The sequence below is a fragment of the Lissotriton vulgaris genome, chromosome 12 (genome assembly GCF_964263255.1).
Source record: "Lissotriton vulgaris chromosome 12, aLisVul1.2, whole genome shotgun sequence".
Taxonomy (NCBI): domain Eukaryota; kingdom Metazoa; phylum Chordata; class Amphibia; order Caudata; family Salamandridae; genus Lissotriton; species Lissotriton vulgaris.
This window is the reverse complement of record NC_141700.1, coordinates 96,070,801-96,091,998: the sequence shown is the minus strand read 5'-3', so window position 1 is coordinate 96,091,998 and position 21,198 is coordinate 96,070,801. Positions and strand designations below refer to the sequence as shown.

At 47.6% G+C, this 21,198-nt stretch overlaps 1 protein-coding gene across 1 annotated transcript in view; it reads right to left on the bottom strand.

The window, feature by feature from the left end:
- LOC147673492 (unconventional myosin-Ie-like) overlaps nt 1–21,198 on the bottom strand; it is a 203,438-nt gene that overhangs the window by 91,274 nt on the left and 90,966 nt on the right. Inside the window, exons 2-5 of the mRNA XM_086947348.1 lie at nt 13,817–13,954; nt 12,563–12,652; nt 11,572–11,666; nt 10,531–10,618 (exon numbers count right to left, since the gene is read on the bottom strand). Coding sequence (XP_086803474.1) covers nt 10,531–10,618; nt 11,572–11,666; nt 12,563–12,652; nt 13,817–13,954 — 411 coding nt within the window. The remainder of the gene's footprint in view (nt 1–10,530; nt 10,619–11,571; nt 11,667–12,562; nt 12,653–13,816; nt 13,955–21,198) is intronic.

Below are 21,198 nucleotides of genomic sequence, written 5' to 3'. Positions count from 1 at the left end.
TGCGCCTCCCTCAGGAGGATCGAGTGATTAAATTGAGTCAGATCCCTCCATAGTGCCGACCATTCACCATCGGTGATGTCCCTCCCCACCATCTCCTCCCACTGCTCCATGTAACGCGGTCTAGGGGAAAGGGCGGATTGAAGCAGCAGTTGGTATATGAAGGAGATGGCTCCCTTCATGGTGGATGTTTTCAGCAGAAAGGCCTCGAATTTGGAGGGAGGCCTCGTGGCTGCCTCCCGCACTCCCGGCGACGTGGCCCAATGAAGCAGTTGTAAATGCTTGTATTTATCAGTTTGCGGCACCTGATAGTCCTGCATGCAATTCTCGAAGGTCAGGGCCGTGAAACAGATGGAGCAGCGCACGGCATCCTCCCTCTCTCCAAGCATCAAAGGGGCCCTCAGTGAGAGCCGGCGGGAACTCCGGGTTGAAATGCAATGGGGTGAACGGAGACGGGAAGGTCGTCCACCGCTCATCCCCTACCAAGGTGTCCCATACTTTCAGTGTAGTCCCCGTGGGCATACTGATGTACGCATTCACCGGGCGATCACGCTTCGGCTTCCAGGCCAGATCCCAGATGGACCGACCAGCCACGCTTCGGTCCATATGCAGCCAGTGTTTCTCGGATAGTTGTTGCGACCATTCCACCATGACTCTGAGTTGGGCAGCCTTGTAATCGAGGTGTAGATCCGGGAGGCCGACCCCCCCGTCAGACCGTAGCCGTCGCAGGAGTGCAAACGAAAGACGTGCCCGACCACCCTGCCAGACAAAGTTCAGGATCAACGTTTTGAGCTGTCTAAAGAAGGAAGTACCCAGTGGAATCGGTAGGGCCTGAAAAAGATACAGGTATTTGGGGAGAAGGACCATCTTAATGGCATGCACCCTACCGAGCCAGGACAGGAATTTAGGCTTCCACTTCTCCAATTCGGCCCGCGTCTTAGCCAGCAGGGGCGGAAAGTTGGCCGCGAATAACCCACCCACCGTGGGGGTCAGGTGGACTCCTAGGTAAAGAATCTAGCCCGGAGCCCAAGCTAGTGGTGTTGATGCCCTCGCCTGAGCAACTTCGGCCGGTGATAAGGTTAAGTTTAGAACATAAGACTTGCCATAATTAACCTTGAAGCCAGCCACCCCCTCAAATTCTAGCAGAATATCCCGAACGCAGGGAAGAGAGCTAGCGGGATCAGCCACCGAGAGCAGGACGTCGTCCGCAAAGAGAGATTTTGTGTTGCTCCCCTGTGAACGGTATACCCTTCACCCCTTCATGTTCCCTCACTGGCATTGCCAAGGGCTCAATGCGGAGCGCGAATAGCAAGGGGGAGAGGGGGCACCCTTGTCTGGTGCCTCGCAAATGTTGAAAGAAGGCCGACAGGTGGCCGTTCACCGCCACTCTCGAGCGCGGGCTACAGAAGTTTGCCTTCACCATGGTGATGAACCTATCGGAGAAACCAAATGCTTGCAATGTGTGAAATAGAAAGCCCCAGTCCACACGATCGAAGGCCTTCTCCGCATCTAGGCCCACCAGCACCGCTGGAATGCGGAACCTGTCTGCCTTCTCAATAAGATGAACCACCCTACGGGTATTGTCATGCGTCTGGCGGCCTTTGATAAAACCGGACTGATCCGGATGTACAATCGCCGGAAGCAAGTCCTGGAGACGGCTTGCCAGAATCGCCGAATATAGCTTCGCATCAATATTAAGTAGGGCAATGGGACGGAATGAAGCACATTGCTCCGGGTCCTTCCCCGGTTTCGGCAGGACCGTAATCACCGCCTCCGCCAGGGTCCCTATGTTCTCACCGGACTTAGCCATGTCATTAAAGAGAGCAACCAAAAAGTCGCACACCTCAGTCGCATAGGTCTTGTAGAAGACTGCAGTGTATCCGTCCAGGCCGGGGGCTTTATGTAATTTTAAATTTTTGATGGCGGAGAGGACTTCCTCCATTGAGATTGGTGCTTCCAACAGGTCGTTCCACGCACTAGAGACCTGCGGGAGCGGCAAGCGCTGCAGGAACGCCCGCTGTGACGCAGCATCCAGCGTGTCGCCCGCGTACAGATCGGCGTAGAAGCGGCCAAAGATGTCCGCCTTCGCCCCGTCTCGATGGTGGAGCACTCCCGCGGGATCCCTGATCCCCCCTATGAATTCTCGTTCCCTTTTGTCCCGCAACTGACGGGCCAAGTGCCTGCCAATCTTATTGCCACTAGAGTATGAATGCCGCCCTAAGCGCAGGAGAGTAAGCTCGGCTCTGTTGGTATAGTGTGCCTTCAGCTTACCCCTAACCGCCGTCAACGGGCGGAGGGTCACTCTCGAGGGGTTAAGTTTGTGAGCCCTCTCGAGCTCGAGCACCTCAGCTTCCAGTGCTTCACGGTCCTTCCGACGCAGGGTGTTGAGCTGCGAATTGAGGCCCAGGCACGTCCCTCTTATCGTCGCCTTAAAGGCGTCCCACGTATTCGCCAAAGAAGTATCCGACGGAGGGTTGAGGTCAAAAAATTCACGGATGGCCAGACGCAAGGCTTGGTTGGAAACCTCGTCCCTAACCACCGACGCCGGAAAGTACCATTTTCGATTCGCGGTGTCAGGCGGCAACCAACGAAGAGTAAGCACCAAGAGACTGTGGTCCGACACCAAGATCGGAAGAATGGCGGCATCCAGTATGTCCCCTCTGAGGGACTGGCTAAGGAAGATGTGATCTAAGCGGGAGTAGGAGTGATGCACGTGTGAGAAGAATGTGTAGTCTTTCGTGGTAGGGTGAAAAAATCGCCAGCCATCTACTAGACCCAACTCCCCCAACCCTTGCTGTGTGGAATCAGAAAAGACCCCTGTATCCGCCCTGCGTCCCCCCGAGCTGTCCAAATCCCTGTCCCACACCAAATTGAAATCCCCCATCAGGAACAAGAGCCCTTCCGCAAAATCCCCCACCTTCACCAACAGGTCCTGCAGATACTTGTTCTGGCCCGCATTGGGCAAATACACCACTACAAACGTGCACAATCGACCCTGTATGTGCCCTTTAACCATCAGCCAACTGCCCTCCCTGTCGTGGCGAACCTCCACTGGTTGAAAGTGCAACGCAGCCCTGAAGAGGAGTGCCACCCCCCTGTGTTTCGTGACAGCTGAGGACCTGTAAATAATGGGGTACGCCTTATGGCGGAGCCTCAACTCATCCTTCCGTGCCAAGTGTGTTTCTTGCAATCCAACTACATCAAGGTGGTGATCCGTGACATACTTCAGAACCTTCTGCCGCTTCTGTGGCGAATTCATGCCCTTAACATTCCACGTTCCTATGCTAAGCGGCATCGCTAGTATAAATCCCAGAAACTGCTCTCAGCATGCCAAGCGCCCCCATCCCCGTATCCAGCCCAGCCCGCAAGCAATAGATGACCAGTAGCCTCCAGAACAGCCGCGGCATGACATCTCCAACAGTAAAGTACACATTCAGCAGCAGACATACAACAAACATCCCCTTTGGCCCACCGTCACGGGTCCCCCCCCAACATCCCGAACACCACAACTCCCAACCCCGCCCCAAATGATATGCAATCAAAAAACGGGGCAAAAACACAAACAAAAGTGCAGAAACAATACTCAACATGTCCAGAAGGCCGAAGTCCGTAGGAAGCCTCCCGTACATGCAGCAGGCCGGGGGGACTAACACACTATCCCCCATGGCCATAATCGAGGGTGTCTCCTCCAAGAGTACTTCCATATCCCCCAACCAGAAGGCCCGGGCCCCTCCGGCGCCGATCCACCAATTCCCTGAGGTCACGCCGCTCCAGAGCTGTGCTGCGTGTCGGCCAACGTGACCGACGCCACCGATGCAACTGCTTCACCCCGTTCCTGTAGGCTGGCAGAGAGGTCCGGCCGCTGTCGGATAGGCGAATCCCCCACCCTTTGCCAGGAAGATGAACGGCGGCGCCTCCGAGACGGAGAAGCAGTCGCGGCCTGCGAAGGCGACACATCCTCCAGGCCTAGAAGCTCTTTTGCTGCTTGAAGCGTGCAAATTTGAGCAAGACGATTCTGCCACCTGAAAATGATCCTAAAAGGGTGCCCCCAAGAGTAGGCGATGCCTCTCTCCCTCAGGAAGGCAGTCACCGGGCGAAACTCCCGCCGCTTTTGCAAAGTAGAGGCCGCCAAGTCCTGGTATAGCTGAGGTCGATGATCCTGGAACTGCAGCGACGTGAGAGTTCTGGCCTTGCGTAGGATCCGTTCCTTAAGCTGGAAATCATGGACACACACTAGGATGTCGGGGGGGGGGGGCCCGCGCCGGGGCAGTCCAACCCTGTGCACTCTGTCCATCTGGATCTCCTTCGTATCTTCGTCATCCAATATGTGAAGGAACAGGTCTTGGACGTATCCCCGCAGGTCCCCAGCCTCACCGTCCCATGGCACCGCCCGTATTCGGATGTTGTTTCTACGGGAGCGGTTCTCCAGATCCTCCGTGTGCAACTGCAGATCTAGGTTTTGCTCAGTGAGGCGAATGATGTCCTGCTGTAGTAGGTGGACGTCGGTGGCCACACTCAGATCTCGATCTTCCAAGGTTGCCACCCTCTCGCCTAGGCCATCTACGTCCCTCCGCACCTCCCTCAGGTCGGAGGCCAGCTGCGCTCTGAGTTCGGAGATGTCCTCCTTAATGGAGGCAAAGAGTTCGGACATGAAGGCTTTCGTCGCCGGAGCCTCATCATCTGACTGCTTCGCCGATCCACTGGCTCCAGGGGAAGCCGGTTGCTGGGAAGATTTCGGGGCATTATCCTTCCCCTGGCCCCGTTTGCGCTGCACAGTAGACATGGCGGCTCGCAGTGCTCCGGCCCAGCGCCACGTGGCCAAGTATAATGGCGGGCCGCGTCGTTCAGTTCAAACGCACTCCAGGTCACGCTCCGTAGTCTCCAGCTGCGCCCAGCCCCACGAGCACAGTAGTACGGTCCGTGGATCCCACCGGTGGTCAGGCAGGACAAAGTCCAGGTGCTGATGTCTGCCCCCAAGCACCCTCCGGGCCTCGTGCGATACAAGCTGCGCCGGGATCCGTTGGCTAACACCGCACCCCTACTCCATAGTAGACATGGCGGCTCACAGTGCTCCGGCCCAGCGCCACGTGGCCAAGTATAATGGCGGGCCGTGTCGTTCAGATCAAACGCACACCCGTTCTCGCTCTGTAGTCTCCAGCTGCGCCCAGCCCCACGTGTACAGCAGTACGATCCGTGGACCCCACCGGTGTTCAGGCAGGACAAAGTCCAGGTGCTAACGTCTGCCCTCAGGCACCCTCCGGGCTTCCGTGCGATACAAGCAGCGCCGGGATCCGTTAAGCCAACACCGTTCCCCTACTCCATGCCAGGGTAGGGAAAGCGCCTCCGCCCAAGGCCAACACCTTCGAAGTGCAGATGTCTCGGCAACACCCCAAGGCCAGTGGAGCCGATACTATATCCGCCGCCAGGTCCACTGTTCGTCGGATCTCAGCGACCCTCCACCTTCCGCCAGCTCCGACCTCTTCAGACGCGCTTCAGGGCCCGCCCACCACCTGTGCCGGGCTCCGATGTCAGGAGAGCCCGGGGTCTCGCAGGCCGCAGAGTGCGCTCGATCCCAGGAGCAATCTCGGGGCTATACCGCTCCAGCGACCACACCAGGGTCGACCGCTCTGTCAGACGAACCTCCCCACAGTTTTTGAGGCGGGTGCGCTCCCTCAGATTCGTGCTATTAGAAGCTTTGTCGGATCAGCGCCGGAGCGGCACGAAAAGGCGTCCTACTCCGCCGCCATCTTGGCCACGCTCTTGAACAAAGTTTTTTAATGTCATTTATAAGGAACAATTCATTGACTCCCTTCACTATGACCTCACTTGACCACACAAATGATCTCAAAACTCAGTTTGTAACTGGTTTTCAACTCTTTGTAAGCATTCAAGCATTACAGACCACACATTAAACAAGGGTGAACCATCAGTATCTTGAATAGTAAATGACTGTATGCATATGAGTAGTCTGGCATCAGACAAAGCACACTATGTCTGGCAATACTTTTAGGTCAAAATCATGGCCAGATCTCTTTCCCTCTTATAGTCGTGACGTCAGACAACGAAGATTGTGTACTACAGAGCTCCTCATATGTGCGACCACCGCCCTCACAGGGGAAACAATCAATCAATCAGAATTTCTAGAGCTTTGTTTATCACCCATATGGGTATCCAGGCGCTGTGTGGCGGGTCTTAGATGAAAAGCCAGGTCTGGAGTCCCTTCCTGAAGTCTGTCTGCGACAGTGACGTATGGAGGTGGAGGGGAAGGGTGTTCCAGGACTTGGCAGTGAGGTGGGAGAAGGAGCGTCCTCCGGTATGGCAGCGGTATCTGTGCAAGGTGAGAGGAGTCAAGCGGAGGTACCTGGATGGTTGATGTAAATTCAAGTGGTGGTTTATGTAGGCAGGTCCTTGGTCATGGAGGGCCTTGTAGGTGTGAGTCAGTATCTTAAATAGGCCTATTTTCCAGTCTGGAATCTTCTCAAGAGTTTGGTGGTGGTGGTGCCTGCATAGAGGGCGTTGCCGTAGTCCAGCCGACTGGTGATGTAGCCAGAGTCACCGTTTTCCTGGTATTGGCATAACTTTTGCACATATTTTAATGACTGTTATAAAAGATCTGGGAATCGCATAATTCTATTTTAGAGAGGCTAGCGGAATATGCCCCTTAACTGTTTAAGAGACAGGGATGGCATGTAAGAAATTAGATTTTTAGTATCACGAAGGTGTTTCAGTTTAGTTCCCCTTCATCACCCACCAAGGTGCTGCAGATAGGAGGATGGGCTCAGGCCACACTAAGGGGTAGGGGTGTAGGCATACAGTACAGTGTGTTTGGAACAGTGGAACCTAAAACATACTTGGGGAGATGGATGTAGAATATCACTTACAAACTTTAAGCATAAGTTATGGTTTCTTTTCCTCATAAAATATTAACATACGTTTTAAAAAAAATCTAATTCTCTGAACCCATAATCCATTCATGGGCTAGCAATGGTTTTAGCTGAAGGGTTTGAGTTATGGTTTGAGTAGTGAACTGGAATATTAGAATTTTAGGAGTTTTAGGTCTTGGTTTGGAACCATAACATCGTTAACTTTTTTTCTATTTTTCTATTTAATTTCTTAGTGTGAGAAGTTGGCCTGATATGTATTGTTTCCAATTCTGGAACCACTTGGTATCAGTCCAAACAAACCCCAAAGATGTCAGGTTGTAAGTCAACCTTGTAGACAAGCTATCCTAGTGGTAGCATGGACTAAGCAGCCTTAAAGGCTTAACTTAAGAGGTCGTGTTAAGCGAGCTGTTTTACCACATACAATCCTGTAATCAAATGAAAGGACACCACACAAGTATATATTGTAAAAATATATGTATTTATTTCTAAATTACTCCCCAGTACTCTTTATGAGGAAAGGGGCACAAGCGTTAAATCAAAAGCACAGTAAAACATATAAAGTTGCACAATTATGGATGAGGGCGGGTGGCCACTCAGACCATATACTAAAAAAAGTGGTATAAGGAACACTTATCGAACAATGGTTAGGCCTAGGGCCTAGAGATTCGCTGGGAGCAGTCAGGACTAGCAATGATGAAGTCGGGAGTAGCCCACAGGAGACGGGTGCAGCACGGAAAGTGCGGCTCGCACCAATGTAAAGTCAATGGTGCGTAAAAGTTGGATAAAGTGAATTAAATGATACTTCCGCTGAACCTAGGAACACAAAACTTTAGACACAGACCCTAGAGGTGTGTACCAGTGTAAGGACACCGGCGTTGCAAAGTTACCTCACCCACAGGCCGTGGGTGCACAGGGTCGAAGTGGCGTCGGGTTCTGTCACGCAGGTTCTTGGTGCTTGAAGCTGTTGCAGCTGCAGGCGCTGTGAAGCAGAAGTGTCCGGTGCGATCCAAGGGTGGATCGAAGTAGAAAAGTACCTGAAAGCAGAGGGGACAGAGTCTGGGTCACTCAGCAGTGACCAGGGTGGAACCAGGACGGAACCAGGCAATATCGGGCACAATCAGGCGGTTGTCGATAGGCTTCTCTCCGCTGTCACGTGGGCTCTGGGGCATCTGCGACGTCCAAGAGCAGGTCACGATCTGTCCCACGTAGGCTCTCGCCGTCAGCACCGTCGGCTTCAAGATTGCAGCAAACAGCACTTGGCAAAAGCAATCCACGCAGAACCGGGAGATTGCTTATCACTCGAACCAGGAGGGTCAGAGTGGGGGCTCCTTTTCACAGGAGCTGGTGCAGATCTGGAGCAACCAGAAAAGCAAGTCGTATTTCAGTTTGTCGGCACAGGGGCCACAAGCCAGCTGGCAAGTGACCGGGCCAACGCGTCGAGCACACACAGGCAGAAGGGCCCCACGCAGCACTCGTCGAGTGTGGAGGGGTGAGCTTTGGTGCAAGTGGAGCTCGGGGCTGGGGCTTCTCAAACCCCGGTGTACAGCTTCGAGGGTCACTCGTGGGCCGCACGGTCAGCGTCTCGTGGCCTTTTCAAGATGGTGTGCCCCACACTTCCGGTCGCCTCCACGGGTCTCAGCTCTGCAGGGACTGTGGATCGGGCAGGTAGAAGGCAGGCAAGCTTGATCTCGTCGATCTCTGTCGCTCGAGTTCCGGCGGGAACTGCAACAAAGCAAGGGTCGAGGGCTGGATGGTACCTGTTTGCACAGGGTGGTCACTCCTTGACCACAAGGGAGATTCTTCAGTCTTCTCACGTCGTGTAGAAAGTCGAAGGGTCCAGAATTCGTTTCTTATGTTTCTTCAGGATGATCTGAGGTCCGTTGGGACTGCTCCCCCTCTTATTCGAATCTGGGGGGTTGGACATCCTGCTAGGTCCCCTCCTATGGGTGGGACCCAGGAAGGGGGTGGTTACACCCCTCTCCTTTGATCCTGGCCGCGCTGGGACAGGGGCTGGGAGGCCCCAGAACCGGTTTGGCCGGATCCTGCAAGGGGCAGCCTTGTGCTCCCCAGGCAGTGTCTGGTTTCTTTGAAACCTCCCTACTCCAATCCACTATCTCCTGTCTGGGGTGGTTTGACACCGCCCTGTGACAGGAAACTCTTTGTCCAGGCCTCCTCTGCTGGGTTTCGGTCAGCAGCAGGAGGCCAGACCCGTGTCTGTGGCAGGGGCATCCATTTTGTGGATCTGAGGCTCATTTTAAATCAACCGCGTTTCAGTAAAGTAACATGTCTTCTCCCTCTAGAAGGGTGGAATGCTACCCCCCGTCGCCAGAACTGGCGAGGGGGTAGTATTCCAATTCGTATGACACCTTACACGACATGTTTTGATAAAGCCAAACCAAAGTTGCTATATAACCGCGAGGATTATAAGGCGCTTAAGAGTATATGGTATGGCATTATCCCGGATCAGCTTAGGGAGTTGTTCCCGACAGCTGCAGACAGGCTCAGCTCATGCCAGAGCTCCATCTCACATAAAACCACGCACTCTGCCTCCAGGATTGATGAGGCCTTCCATAGGAGTGGCTCACAGGCTATATATGTGTCCAGATATAGGTTTAGATATAGGTATACTATATCTAAGCAAGGGGTGATTACACCCACTTGCCCCAGCTGAGTGATCAGCCAGTTGTGTCAATTTAAGAACCAGGCAGGGGTGGCAAAAGCTATGCTTCAGCCCCTGGTAGGCCTTGGTGGCACCTATGCCCTGAGCACCTATAGTGCATGGTACAGGGGCTGACAAGGAGTCCATTTCCAATTGTGGTATGTACCTATAGCACATGTATTATAAATTTAGAGAGAGAACAGCAGGCTGGGGGTCTGATTAGCAGGCCCACAGCCTCAGTAAGTCGAAAACCAGTGAAGCAAAAAAGCAAAAATTGGGGTGACCATAGGATAGCAGACCCTACTCTCCTACACTTAGTCTCTTATTCTGTATGAATGTTAAAGTGTAAGCACGATCTAAGCCCTAACTTAATTTTACTCCTTTTTCTTTGCATTCCTGAGGGTGTGTGTATATATATATATATTTTTTTTTTAAAGGATCACGGACGTTAGATGCGAGGCCACTGCCCACATTTTCAGGCCTGCACAGTGAGTCTGAGCCCAGGGTTTGGCCTGGCCATGCTTCCAACTTACATTATTAAAATTTGCAAAGTTTGGGGTATAGCTTTTCAACGTTTTTTGCTGAAGTGGAGAACAACATTTCTTTTGGCAGCTTAAATGAGACATTTATCTTTTCTTGACCCCCTCCTTAACTTTTTTACCTGCATGGATCAGCACAAAACTGCACATGTCACAACTTACCCAGTTTTGTGTCAAAGTTCGTGCAGATTTGTCAAAAGGCAGCAAAGTTATAAGCGAACCAAAAATGCATTTTCACTGCCTCTTTTTATCAAATGTCTGACACGCCTTGTTCCTCCTATAGCGCCATGAAGCCTCCGGGCGTACGAGCGCTCAATAAATACCAGTTAACATTAACATTAACATGAACCATTACTACAGTCCTTACCGTTTATGCTATAATATATCTGTATTACATGAACTTTTCAGACTCTTCACTTTGAGGGGATAGGTTCACAGTGGGGATCAATACCTGCACTTTTGGGCCTCCTCCTGACACTTTCGACACGTAGCCCATGATGTACTTGGCAGCAACAGTTTTGCCAGCTCCGCTTTCCCCACTAAAAGAGAAAGAACAGAAACACTGTATAGTTGTCCCAAAACCTGGTTAACATTCTCCAATTCAAACCCCTTCTTTTGCTTCACTTGTGGGACACAGGTATGCTTTACAGATGCCGGGCCATGTTCGACTTTAGCCATTTGAGTTATGCGTCATTTTTCTTTGCTGTACCTGCCTTATAATGGTACTGGCACAAGTGGGACCTGAGATTATTGGCTGAGGACATGCATCTGGAGAGAGATGGTACACAGTGGGTTGAGGAGTTGTGGTATAATGATCATATTACATAGCAGTGGTCAGGCGATTCTCTCCATTTCCTTGTGGAACGCTTACTCTTAGAGCATAGAGTTTGGAATTAATGTTTTAGCAGTAAATCTCTTTAAAATTTTCAAGACTCAAAACTGGGGAAATTATTGGACATAAGCTACTCTACACGGTTAACTTTTCTGAGCATGAGCAAGAATTATGAGGAAATAAGTGATGAAACAATCAACCAGTCGTAGAGGATCATGATGGAACTGACTTGTACATTGGAAGGGTAAAGCAGGTAGGCATGTAAAACTCATATTAGGATTTGCAGAATAATGAGGAGAAGCTTTGGATGAAATATTCTAGTTAAGCTGGAGGGTAAATTAGAGCACCAAGGAACCAGAACCTGCTAACTACACTTGGTAGTAAAGTAGTATGACCTGTAAGCTTGGATGACCCAGTTTCCAAATACAGCCAAGCATAAGACATCCGCTCTGAAAGCCTTAAAGGTAACGAGCCTTTATTTTTGGGCCAGACTTCCTGGTTGCCATCTCATTAGATCGTACTCTTTCTTTCAGGCTTCTTCCTTTCTGCAATAGCCAATAAATGTTTCAGGCTCTGCCCAACATCCCAGGTCTCTACTAAGTAGACGTGTGTCTGGACACGCCATCCAGCCTCACGCCTGCATCCCTTTACCAGAGTTACCTGATGATGACACACTGGTTCTCCCCGTCAATCAGCATGTTCCTGTACATGGTGTCTGCCAAAGCGTAGATATGCGGTGGGTTTTCATACTGAGCCTGTAGGAACGAAGGAAAGAAAATGAAATAAAGACAGCATATCCAGCGGTAGACACAACAACTTGATACCATTAAAGTTATCCTTTTGTTCTTTGGTCAGTGTAGGGTCACACAGCTCAAATCCTCCAACTGCTAGAGCAGGAGGCTTGGAGAATGATGACAGTAGTAACTTTGAGGGAGCTATGGAGAGTAAGGGGGGGGCGGGGGCAAAGCCACAGATGCAGCATTGACACTCACTTTTCCAGTGGACATTGACAACACAGCATGTTTGAAGTGTTGTAGGAAACAGGAAGACACAAATACAGCAGGGTCACCACTGGTTGGTAACAGCAGCTCAGGAGGCAGATGACTGTTCCGCGGCCAGTCAATGTATGCTACCTAGTAACCTTTACGTAGATAGTTGCTCCCTAGTATGGTCATTTCAACATTGGAAGTAGTAGCCTTGCACTACTTCCTGTGTCCATACACTAGAATTTCTTCACCATGTTCTCGTGCACCACTACAAATCTTTCCTTTGCCCAGGTTTAATTTCGGTTCTTATAATGGCGTGATAGTCCTAACATTACCCGCCTGAAGTTATAAATGGTCATAGACATAGTGCGACTTGGCTTCTGGCTTCAGATTTCAACAAGGTTTGCACATATGATAGTGTTCATCATGCTCGGCTACACTGGTCATCGAACACTGCACATACATACATCCATCATTACACATAACAACTTGGTGCTCCTAATATCAGATCAAGGTTAACATGAGGTCTTGCATGGTCGGTCATGGACATGGCTTCACCTGCTTTCCAGGGTGCACCTTTCAGCAGAGCTTGTGAGCCTGATAACATTCATCACTGCCTGGACACTTGGTCGCTCACTGCATTCTGTACACCGGATGTTACTCACCGCACCCTGATACAGCTCGATCTCCCGATCCGTGAAGTATGGCAGCTGCTTGAACGGGTTGACAGAAATAAGAACCGACCCAATATATGTCTACTGAAGAGTCAGGAAATCGAACAGCGATTAAACAATCAGGACCTGCCTTCCCTGGTGGTGAAGGGCTGGTCACCAAGCCCTTCTGCTCTCCTGCTTGTATTTAGTACTATAAGCTCTGCAGGAGACCCCTTTGTGCAGGGGGGTCTGTATGACATGACTGTAACCCTTGCAGAGCTTTACCTCAATCTCTGTGTACATATTGGTTATATTTCTGTACGTGATGCAAGAAACTCCTGCTAATGCCCTGTGCATCCAGTACTATTTGTTTTAAATTTACACTATGAGCTGAATGATCTCCCACCATCTCCGGTTACCGTAAGTTGTGGCGGAAGTTCTCTTTCCCACCCTGTATCAATAGGTATTGTTTTACTGTAAGTTTTCTATGCAGTGAGCTTCCTCTCATCCAGTGCCTTGGTATGACTTCTGTCACTATCTGCTTTACAAAGACCCCACTTCATTGTCCTGATCGAACAAAGCTAACATGAGGGGTACACCTACTCTAGTACTGCTATGGACAGAAGACTGTATTTAGAGGGGAAGGATGAGTGGGTGGTTAGAGTTTAGGAATACGTTTCTAAGAAGGAATGTAAGGTGTTTTAAAGCAGTTTATTTCAAGAAACACAGGGAGGGTGAGGAAGTAGAATTATTTTGATAAGTCTAGAAAAAAAACTATTTGTGGAATATTTGTGGGGCCCTTCCCAGTGACATTATGTGGTGAATAAACATATTTGAGAGAGTCATGAGTAACATCTTTGAATTTCTAAAACTCAAAAGATAAAAGGATTACTGATGGATGGGAATGGATAGTATAGTTTTCTAAGGCACCTAATATTGCATCAGTAGACTTTTTCTATTTGAGCGTGAGGGCAGTTGATACACAGATTTGTCCAGAACACATAATTGAGTGTGAGAGTAATGATTAGTCTGGGTCTGCTGGCTCCACTTGGGAAATCCCACCATAGCAAGCGGCAGATCAGGTCCATGCCTTGATAGGTACCACTCTACCTTTCACCTCAATACCAAAGGTGAAACAGATAAAAGGCCCCATCCTGCACCAAGCCACTCCTCCCTACTTTCTGCATGTACTTCTCTTTCAGAATTGCTGTTCTTTCCTCCCTGCCCCACATCCACTCCACCTCTGCTGGTGTCTTTAAAGGATACAAAGATGTAGTCGTCCATGTAGCGCTTCTTGAGGTTTTCGACAATGGCCTCCTCAGTGATTTTTGACAGGAGCACCATGTCATCCACCCCGCTGTGCTTGACATTCTGGGCTTGCCAGTGGTACCGCTCCTTGCTCCCCTGGGGAAGAGGATAAGAGACTGGGTTACATTCAGCACTAGAAGAGCCATTATCCAACTTCACATGGTTTATATTATAGAACTCGAAAGCATGAGAAGCGAAGACATTCAAAACTTCTTGGCTAGCACACTTGACTAAAAACGTACCTCTCTCAAGGTCATATATTTCCATGAGTTAAGTAAATGAAGATAAAATTGTGGGACAACAAATAACTGTATAAGAAAATTACATAAGAATAAATAATGACACAAGCGACATGGCAATATATATTGTGTGTGGATATACACATATATATGAATGCATTTTTATCTTTTTGCATAATACATAATTAAAATTTTTGCAAAATTGCAGTACATTATCCAGAATTACAATACAAACAAAATTATCTAGACATTATAAAATATTTGTCTAAACAAGTACAAAAATGTAAGACTATTCATTGGTCAGTGGTACCAGACCATATCTAAAATGTGGCTTTGTTCTTATATTCGATATTTTTTTAAAATTAAATATTAAATATTGGCAAAGGTCCATATTCCCTGGGCTTTCGTACAAGATTAATTTTTAGTTCATTGCCGGGCATGGTTGCCGCCCACGTTTTTCCTCTGCATTATTTCCGATCAGGGCCATTCGTGCCATGTTCATATATTTGCCAAATTTCGCCAGATCTGAAGACTCCATACTTGACGGAAGCAGTGCCACTGCATCGGGGCATCTTCTGGTCCCATGTCTCAGGAACATTGGTTTTAACAGAATATGTCGCTGCTGTAGTAGTGCAGGCCAGCAGCATAATAGATGTCCCAATGATTCCTCCCTATAATTACACAGCCTGCAACTGATAATATTGTTCAACGATTTCCAAGCCGGATTCAGTTCTTTTATTAGAAGGGGGGGGACTAAATGCGCCCATTGAATTTCCTTCAAACACTTCCTTCGTAGAGAATTGTTCATGTATGGCTGGATTTTATGCAGCTCGTATGCTTTAGTTAGGCCGGCCAGATCTATGTTTACCTTCAGTCTTGCAAGATCATTCCTTGATATCTGGTTGGTGTACTTTTTTAGCACCTTCTTTATTGCAAAGTAGTTTAGACCTTCATGTGACCAGGATGCTGTAGATAGGTCCAACTCTGCCACTGTCTCCAGGCAATATTTCTGCCATGGGTTCTGCAACACCTCAAATATTGTTCTCAATGCCTCCTTAAGGGATAGGTTCTGAGCTTTTGTCTTCTTGAACCAAAATTTAACCAGGGTGCTCCGGCATTCGTATTTTGTTGTACAAGGCCAAACTCAAGCCGAATCAGGGCATTTTTTGTGTACTTGGGGAGCCTAAAAAGTCTTTTGTAACACTGGCACTGAGCTTTCTCCATCATCTTTTCCATCTTACCTGGGAATGCCTGTGATGCGTACCCACCAACTGCAAGGAGTTTTGATTTTGTGACTCATGATGGGTTTCGTAGTAGGGCTATATATTTTGCCATGGAGTTTGCAGAGGCATAAATGATGGCTTGTATTTTGGCTTACATCATGGCCTGGTGCAAGGTTGCCTTGCCTTTGTCGTTGTCGTTCAGCCATGCTCCTAAATATGGATACGCTCTTTCTGTGGCTATGCTGTTGTTTCCCAGTCTCCACTTTAAGCCTGTTTTCTTCTGGTGTTTACCAAACACCACAACTTTTGTTTTACTGGGATTGGCCACAAGTTCGTTTTCCAGGTTGTAGTTATTTAACACATTCAGCCCTCTTTGTAAACCTACTCTGTGTGATCAAGAATCACCAGGTATATTTAGTTGTTGCGGTCCAATTTTTGGTTTTTACCAAACTTACACCTTGGATCGCTTTCCCCAAGTCTGCCGTATAAAGATTAAAAAGTATAGGTGCTTAAACGCAGCCCTGCTTTAGGCCACGGTCAGTTGACATCTTATATGTGACTTTATCCCCCACCAGTTTGATCCTCACCCACTTGTTGGTATAAAGTGACTTCAGTGCCTTCAATAATTTTCCGGGGATCTTCCAGCGGGACAATTTGTTCCACAGCTTGCTTCGGGTAATCTATGAAACATGCAAATACTGGGAGATTTTTACCAGAGTTTTCCTGATGTGCCAGGTACGAAAGGGCCATGATATTATCTATAGTGGAGCAGCCTTTTCGGAATCCAGTCTGGTAAAAAGGTAGTATTTCGTTTTCCTCTATCCAGGTGGTTAGTTCATGTAACAAAGTGCTGGCATGTGCTTGGCCTTCGATGTCCAGCAAGGCAATGAGCCTATAATTTTTGGTTCCGTTTTTGCTCCCTTCTTATATATTGGTTGCAATAAAGAGCCTGGCCAGGCTTCCGGCACCTCACCTTGGGCTCTGCATTCCCTGTAAAGCGGTGTTAACAGGCCTGCCCACTCCTTAGGATCCTGCTTAAACAGTCCGCCGGTAGGCCGTTTGGGCCCGGGGCTCCATTCTGTTTTATATTTATACACATATATACATAACACACGTTTCAGCAGTTGCTGTCCGCTGCCGTGCTCCAAGCAGAAGGGTTTGTCAGTATACAAACTGAGTCAGCAATCTCCATCCAAATTGAGCAGTCCCTTTACGCTCCTCCTGAAAAAGGTTGTCAACACAGTGGAGTTGTGAAAACCTCCTTATGATATTGTTGCCATTTGACACATTTCAGCTTCCCCACAGACTTATTCATAATGAGGAGCGACATTTTGGGTATACAATTTTAAAGAGCGTTTGCACCTACGTGAACATAAGAAGTGTAACCAGCCTTTCGGTGCATTCAAGGTCCTTGTAAATATATGGTATAAACAACACAACATGAACCCCTTATATTTGATCAAATTGTGTATAAAACTGTTTAAATACACAATTTGAAATTCATACCTATCTTTCTGTCAATCGGAAATGTACAGAGCAAAAACAACTTTGTATTTCATCAAATTGTTTTACCAATTCATTAACTAAGATGAGCAGTTTAACGTTCAAACACAATCCTGCCCAAGTGGGCTGCAATTTTCTAGTATACAACAATACTCCTTCATGTACAACTTTCCAATTCCTTTTCATAATATTGACTGCAAAAATCATAATGTACAGACACATTATGACCCTTTCTCTTGTACCATTTGTTCCATTTAAAGACCTCAAATATATGATGGACTTGTATTCTAGCATATATATACACATATATATTAGTAGAATACAAGTCTAGGATTGATGTAACCCAAAAGCAATAGAACCAACTTACAACAGTTAACAGACTCTGTTTATAATATATAAAGTGACTATGTGCAAAACTTGTATTTTTACGAGAGGACCATCCAAGAACACAAGTCTTTTGCCTAATTCCAAAAATCTATAAAGATGAACATAATCCACCAGAACGTCCAATAGCATCAGAGATATGGGGTATTTTTGAGAATACCTCAAAGTATGTTGACTATTTAAGAGACTGTGTACAAAAAGTTCCTTTTCATGTCCAAGATACAGATGTTTTAAAAAACATTTATGACATAACATGGGACAGTGACCAAGGGTCAGATGTAGGTGTCAGATGTAGGTAAATATCATTTAAAGATTCTAAAATACCGAATTTTACCAAATTCGGTATTTTAGAATTGGTAAATGAGAAGTGTTGCTCAATGGTTAGAGCGGCACACCCTGATGCAGAGGTCTGGCCCGGGACCAGGGTTCAATTCCCGCCTCGGCGGCTCTTGGACTTAATCTCCCCGGACCTGATAATTCTCGCCTCGGTGCCTAGTCTAATCATGCGTCCCACTCTGTGACTCTGGGCAGTAGCTTGCTTAATCTCCACAACGGCCCCAGCAGCGCTTGGATGCCTGGTTTCACCTTGTGGGTGCACAGGAGTGGACATTTCACAGGGAAAAGCCAGGAAGGGTTCCACAGCGGTATGAGTGAAGGGCCGGGATGCCCCCATCGCTGGGGCAGCCGTGCGCTTTACAAATACAACACATTTACATGTAGCTAATGATTCGTAAATTATACCGAATCGGTAAAATTCAGTAAATACCGATTCGGTGATTCGGTATTCCTCATTCATTCCTATGGGCCTGGAGGCCCATAGGAATGAATAAGAATTACTGATTCTGTAAATACTGAATCGGTAATAGGGGGTAGACCTAAAAGGGTGGCAGGGTGTCAAATTGACACCCTGTTGCACCCCTGTATAGTGCATGGGTGCACATGTGGCAGACATACCTGCCACCATGGCACTGAATAAAAAATGTGTCTGTACAATAGGAGGATTTTTGCAGACAATATTAGAAAAATGGAACTGGAAAAATGTACATAAAAAGAGTATTGTCTGATACTATGCAATTGCACCCATGTGGGCAAGATTGTGTTTGAACGTCAAACTGTGCATCTCAGTTAATGAATAGATACAAAAAATATATAAAATATTTAAAAACTAATTGTCCATTTATTACTGAATATAAGCACCTTAAATGGCAGGAAGATTAACTTCAAACTGTGTATTTTAAAAAGTGATACATTTTATAAGTAATTTGATCAAATATAAGGTATTCAATTTGTTTTGTTTTTACCATGTACTGCCAAGTACAAGCGATACGAATGTACAGAAAGTTTGTTTTCACTTTTTATGTTCATGTAAGCACTTTAAAATTGTATACCGGAAAATGGCACCCCTCATTGGGAAACGTGTAAATGGCATCGATATATATATATACATATACACACACACATACATATACACACATACATACACACATTTGCCAAATAAATTATACTTAATTTATCGACTTCAAAAAGATGAAAGGCATTAGAGATACAGATTAGCAAAATTTGCGTAATGCTTTTGCAATGCAACTTCCTTCCAAACATTTGTGACAGCACTTGCCTCTCATGGTGGAAGTATCGTGAGAGAACCAGGCTCTTGTTGAAGCATTGCATGAGAACCCCTTTTCATGGAAATCTTGCAGAAGAACCCAACTATTGTGGAAGGAATGCTGGAGAATCGAACTCATGGAAGCACTACAGGGCCCCCGAACATTCAAGGAAAAAAAACAAAAATAACTCATTCCTAATGAAAGCATCTCAAGGGCAAGAGCTCCTAACCTTTGGAGGGATGATCACAAGAATTATAGTGTCTGCAAACTTTCCCATAAAGGCTAAGAGAACCGGTTAGCATTTCATAGATCAAATGCACTCACAACCATTGATGGAAGCTTTTCCCAGAGAACCCCAGGAGTAAAGTGTGCATTGAAGGGGCCCATTTATCACAATAAGGCAAGCACAGTGACATCACCTTCAATCATTACTAGACATCTCCATGGAAGGTCCCTTTTCCCTGCTATACAGGAAAAAATAGCAAGAGAGGCATCAACTTTTACTGACGTTTACAAAGAGTTTGTAAAGAGTTTGTAACACATAGAATCATCACAGCAACAATCCACAGAAGCCCTCAGTAGTTAGTGGACACACTGCAAAGCCTTGTGTAAGTAAAGGGCGCGCTGTAAGAGAGCCACCAAATCTTTTTTTGCATAACCCATCGTATTTTGGAAGCATCACAGAAGAGAACCATTTATAGAATAATTGAAAAGGGAGACCCACAGCCATTCCTGGAAACATGACATGGGGAAACCCAACTAAAAGGAAAGAATCATAAGAGCAATTGATCATCCATGGAAACATTGCCAGGCAGCCTGCCACTCTTCCAAAAAACTACTGCATGCAAGCCCCCTACCCTATTAGGAAAGATCCCATGGGAGCCCTAGAATCATGAAAGCATTTCAAGATAATTTTTAACCTTTTATACGAACACTTGTAGAGAGCCTGTACACTTCTTCAAAGCATCACCCTACAGTCCCCCAACACATTCTTCAAGTGTCACAACAGAGCTCTGTCAATTCAAAATGAGCTGCGATGAAATTCAGAGTGACTTATTTTTTTTTTTTAGTATGGCTTAGTGTAATGTCCACTTCCAATATCACATCTAGGAATACGCTGGATGATCAATTCTTCCTGCTCAGCCCCGACCATCCACCTGCCTACTGCTCCTACAGAACTGTGTTCAGGCAGAAAAAGAAGTAACCGGCTCCACACCCAGTTGCCCCAGGCCAGCCCATTCACAGATTACCTTGTAGCTGCTTTCTGAGTGACTGCGCCATGGAGGGAAGTGTTATCGGGACTGTGGCCCCACCCACACACCCATCCACACTGTGGAGAACTTGCTTGCAGGCTCGCTCTCACCACCATTATGACTGAGGGTTATAACCTCAAGTTATGATGATAGTGAAAGTGTGCCTGAAAAATTTGGCAGTCCGCTCGGGAAATCACAATGCAGGCCTCAGGAGCCGCCCTACCCTGTGGTCTCCAAGACACAACCCACAGTTCAACAGTACAAAGCCTCTCTTGTTGATGCACAGGGAACAAGGGAAGCGCAGTCCATTTCCAGGTTTTGGAAGTGTACCCCCTACCACAAGACTAAGGTCCATCCCAAGTACCCCTTGGTACAGTTATTCAGGATCCTTGATTTGTTTGCCTTGCAGAGGACCATAGAGCATACTGGCCCTATGGACAGTATCCAGGCAACTGTGCAGTCTGCCTGTGTAATGTACCCACTTACAGCTTTTCTCCTTGCCCCCCACCAATACCAGGTTACACTGAAGATCCTATGTACAAACATGAGGTATTAGATATTGCAGATACTCAAAATTATATAATGTGGACCCCAACAATCCGGAGCTGGGACACAAGACCATGTGGAGTCCCCCAAGTCCTTGAACTCTTGATGTAACCTTTCAATGACCCAGGGCCCCAGGAGGGACCGAAAGACAACAAAAAAAATCACTAATAATCAGGAAAGAAGGTCAAGACCGATTTGTGCCCCTTACCATACCTCTGAAAAAGGAGGGTTGTCCAACGAGAAAAAAATCAGTGGCATGAAAAACCGAACAGGATTTGGGAAAGAGCCATACCGGCAACATCAAAGAATGCTAAAATGTAACTGTAAATGTCATGGTACTTATAGAGCGCACTGTCACCAGACGGTCACCTTGCGGTGTCGCCTATTCGGCTTCCTGGCGCTGATACTCATACCGCTGTGGAACCCTTCCTGGCTTTCCCTATGAAGTGTCCATTCCTGGGCACCCCCAGGGTGAAGCCAGGCATCCTTAGCGCTGTTGGGGCCGGTGTGGAGGCTAAGCAAACTATTGCCCCGAGTTGCAGCATGGGGCCCGTGATTAGAATAGGCACCGAGGCGAGAATTAACAGG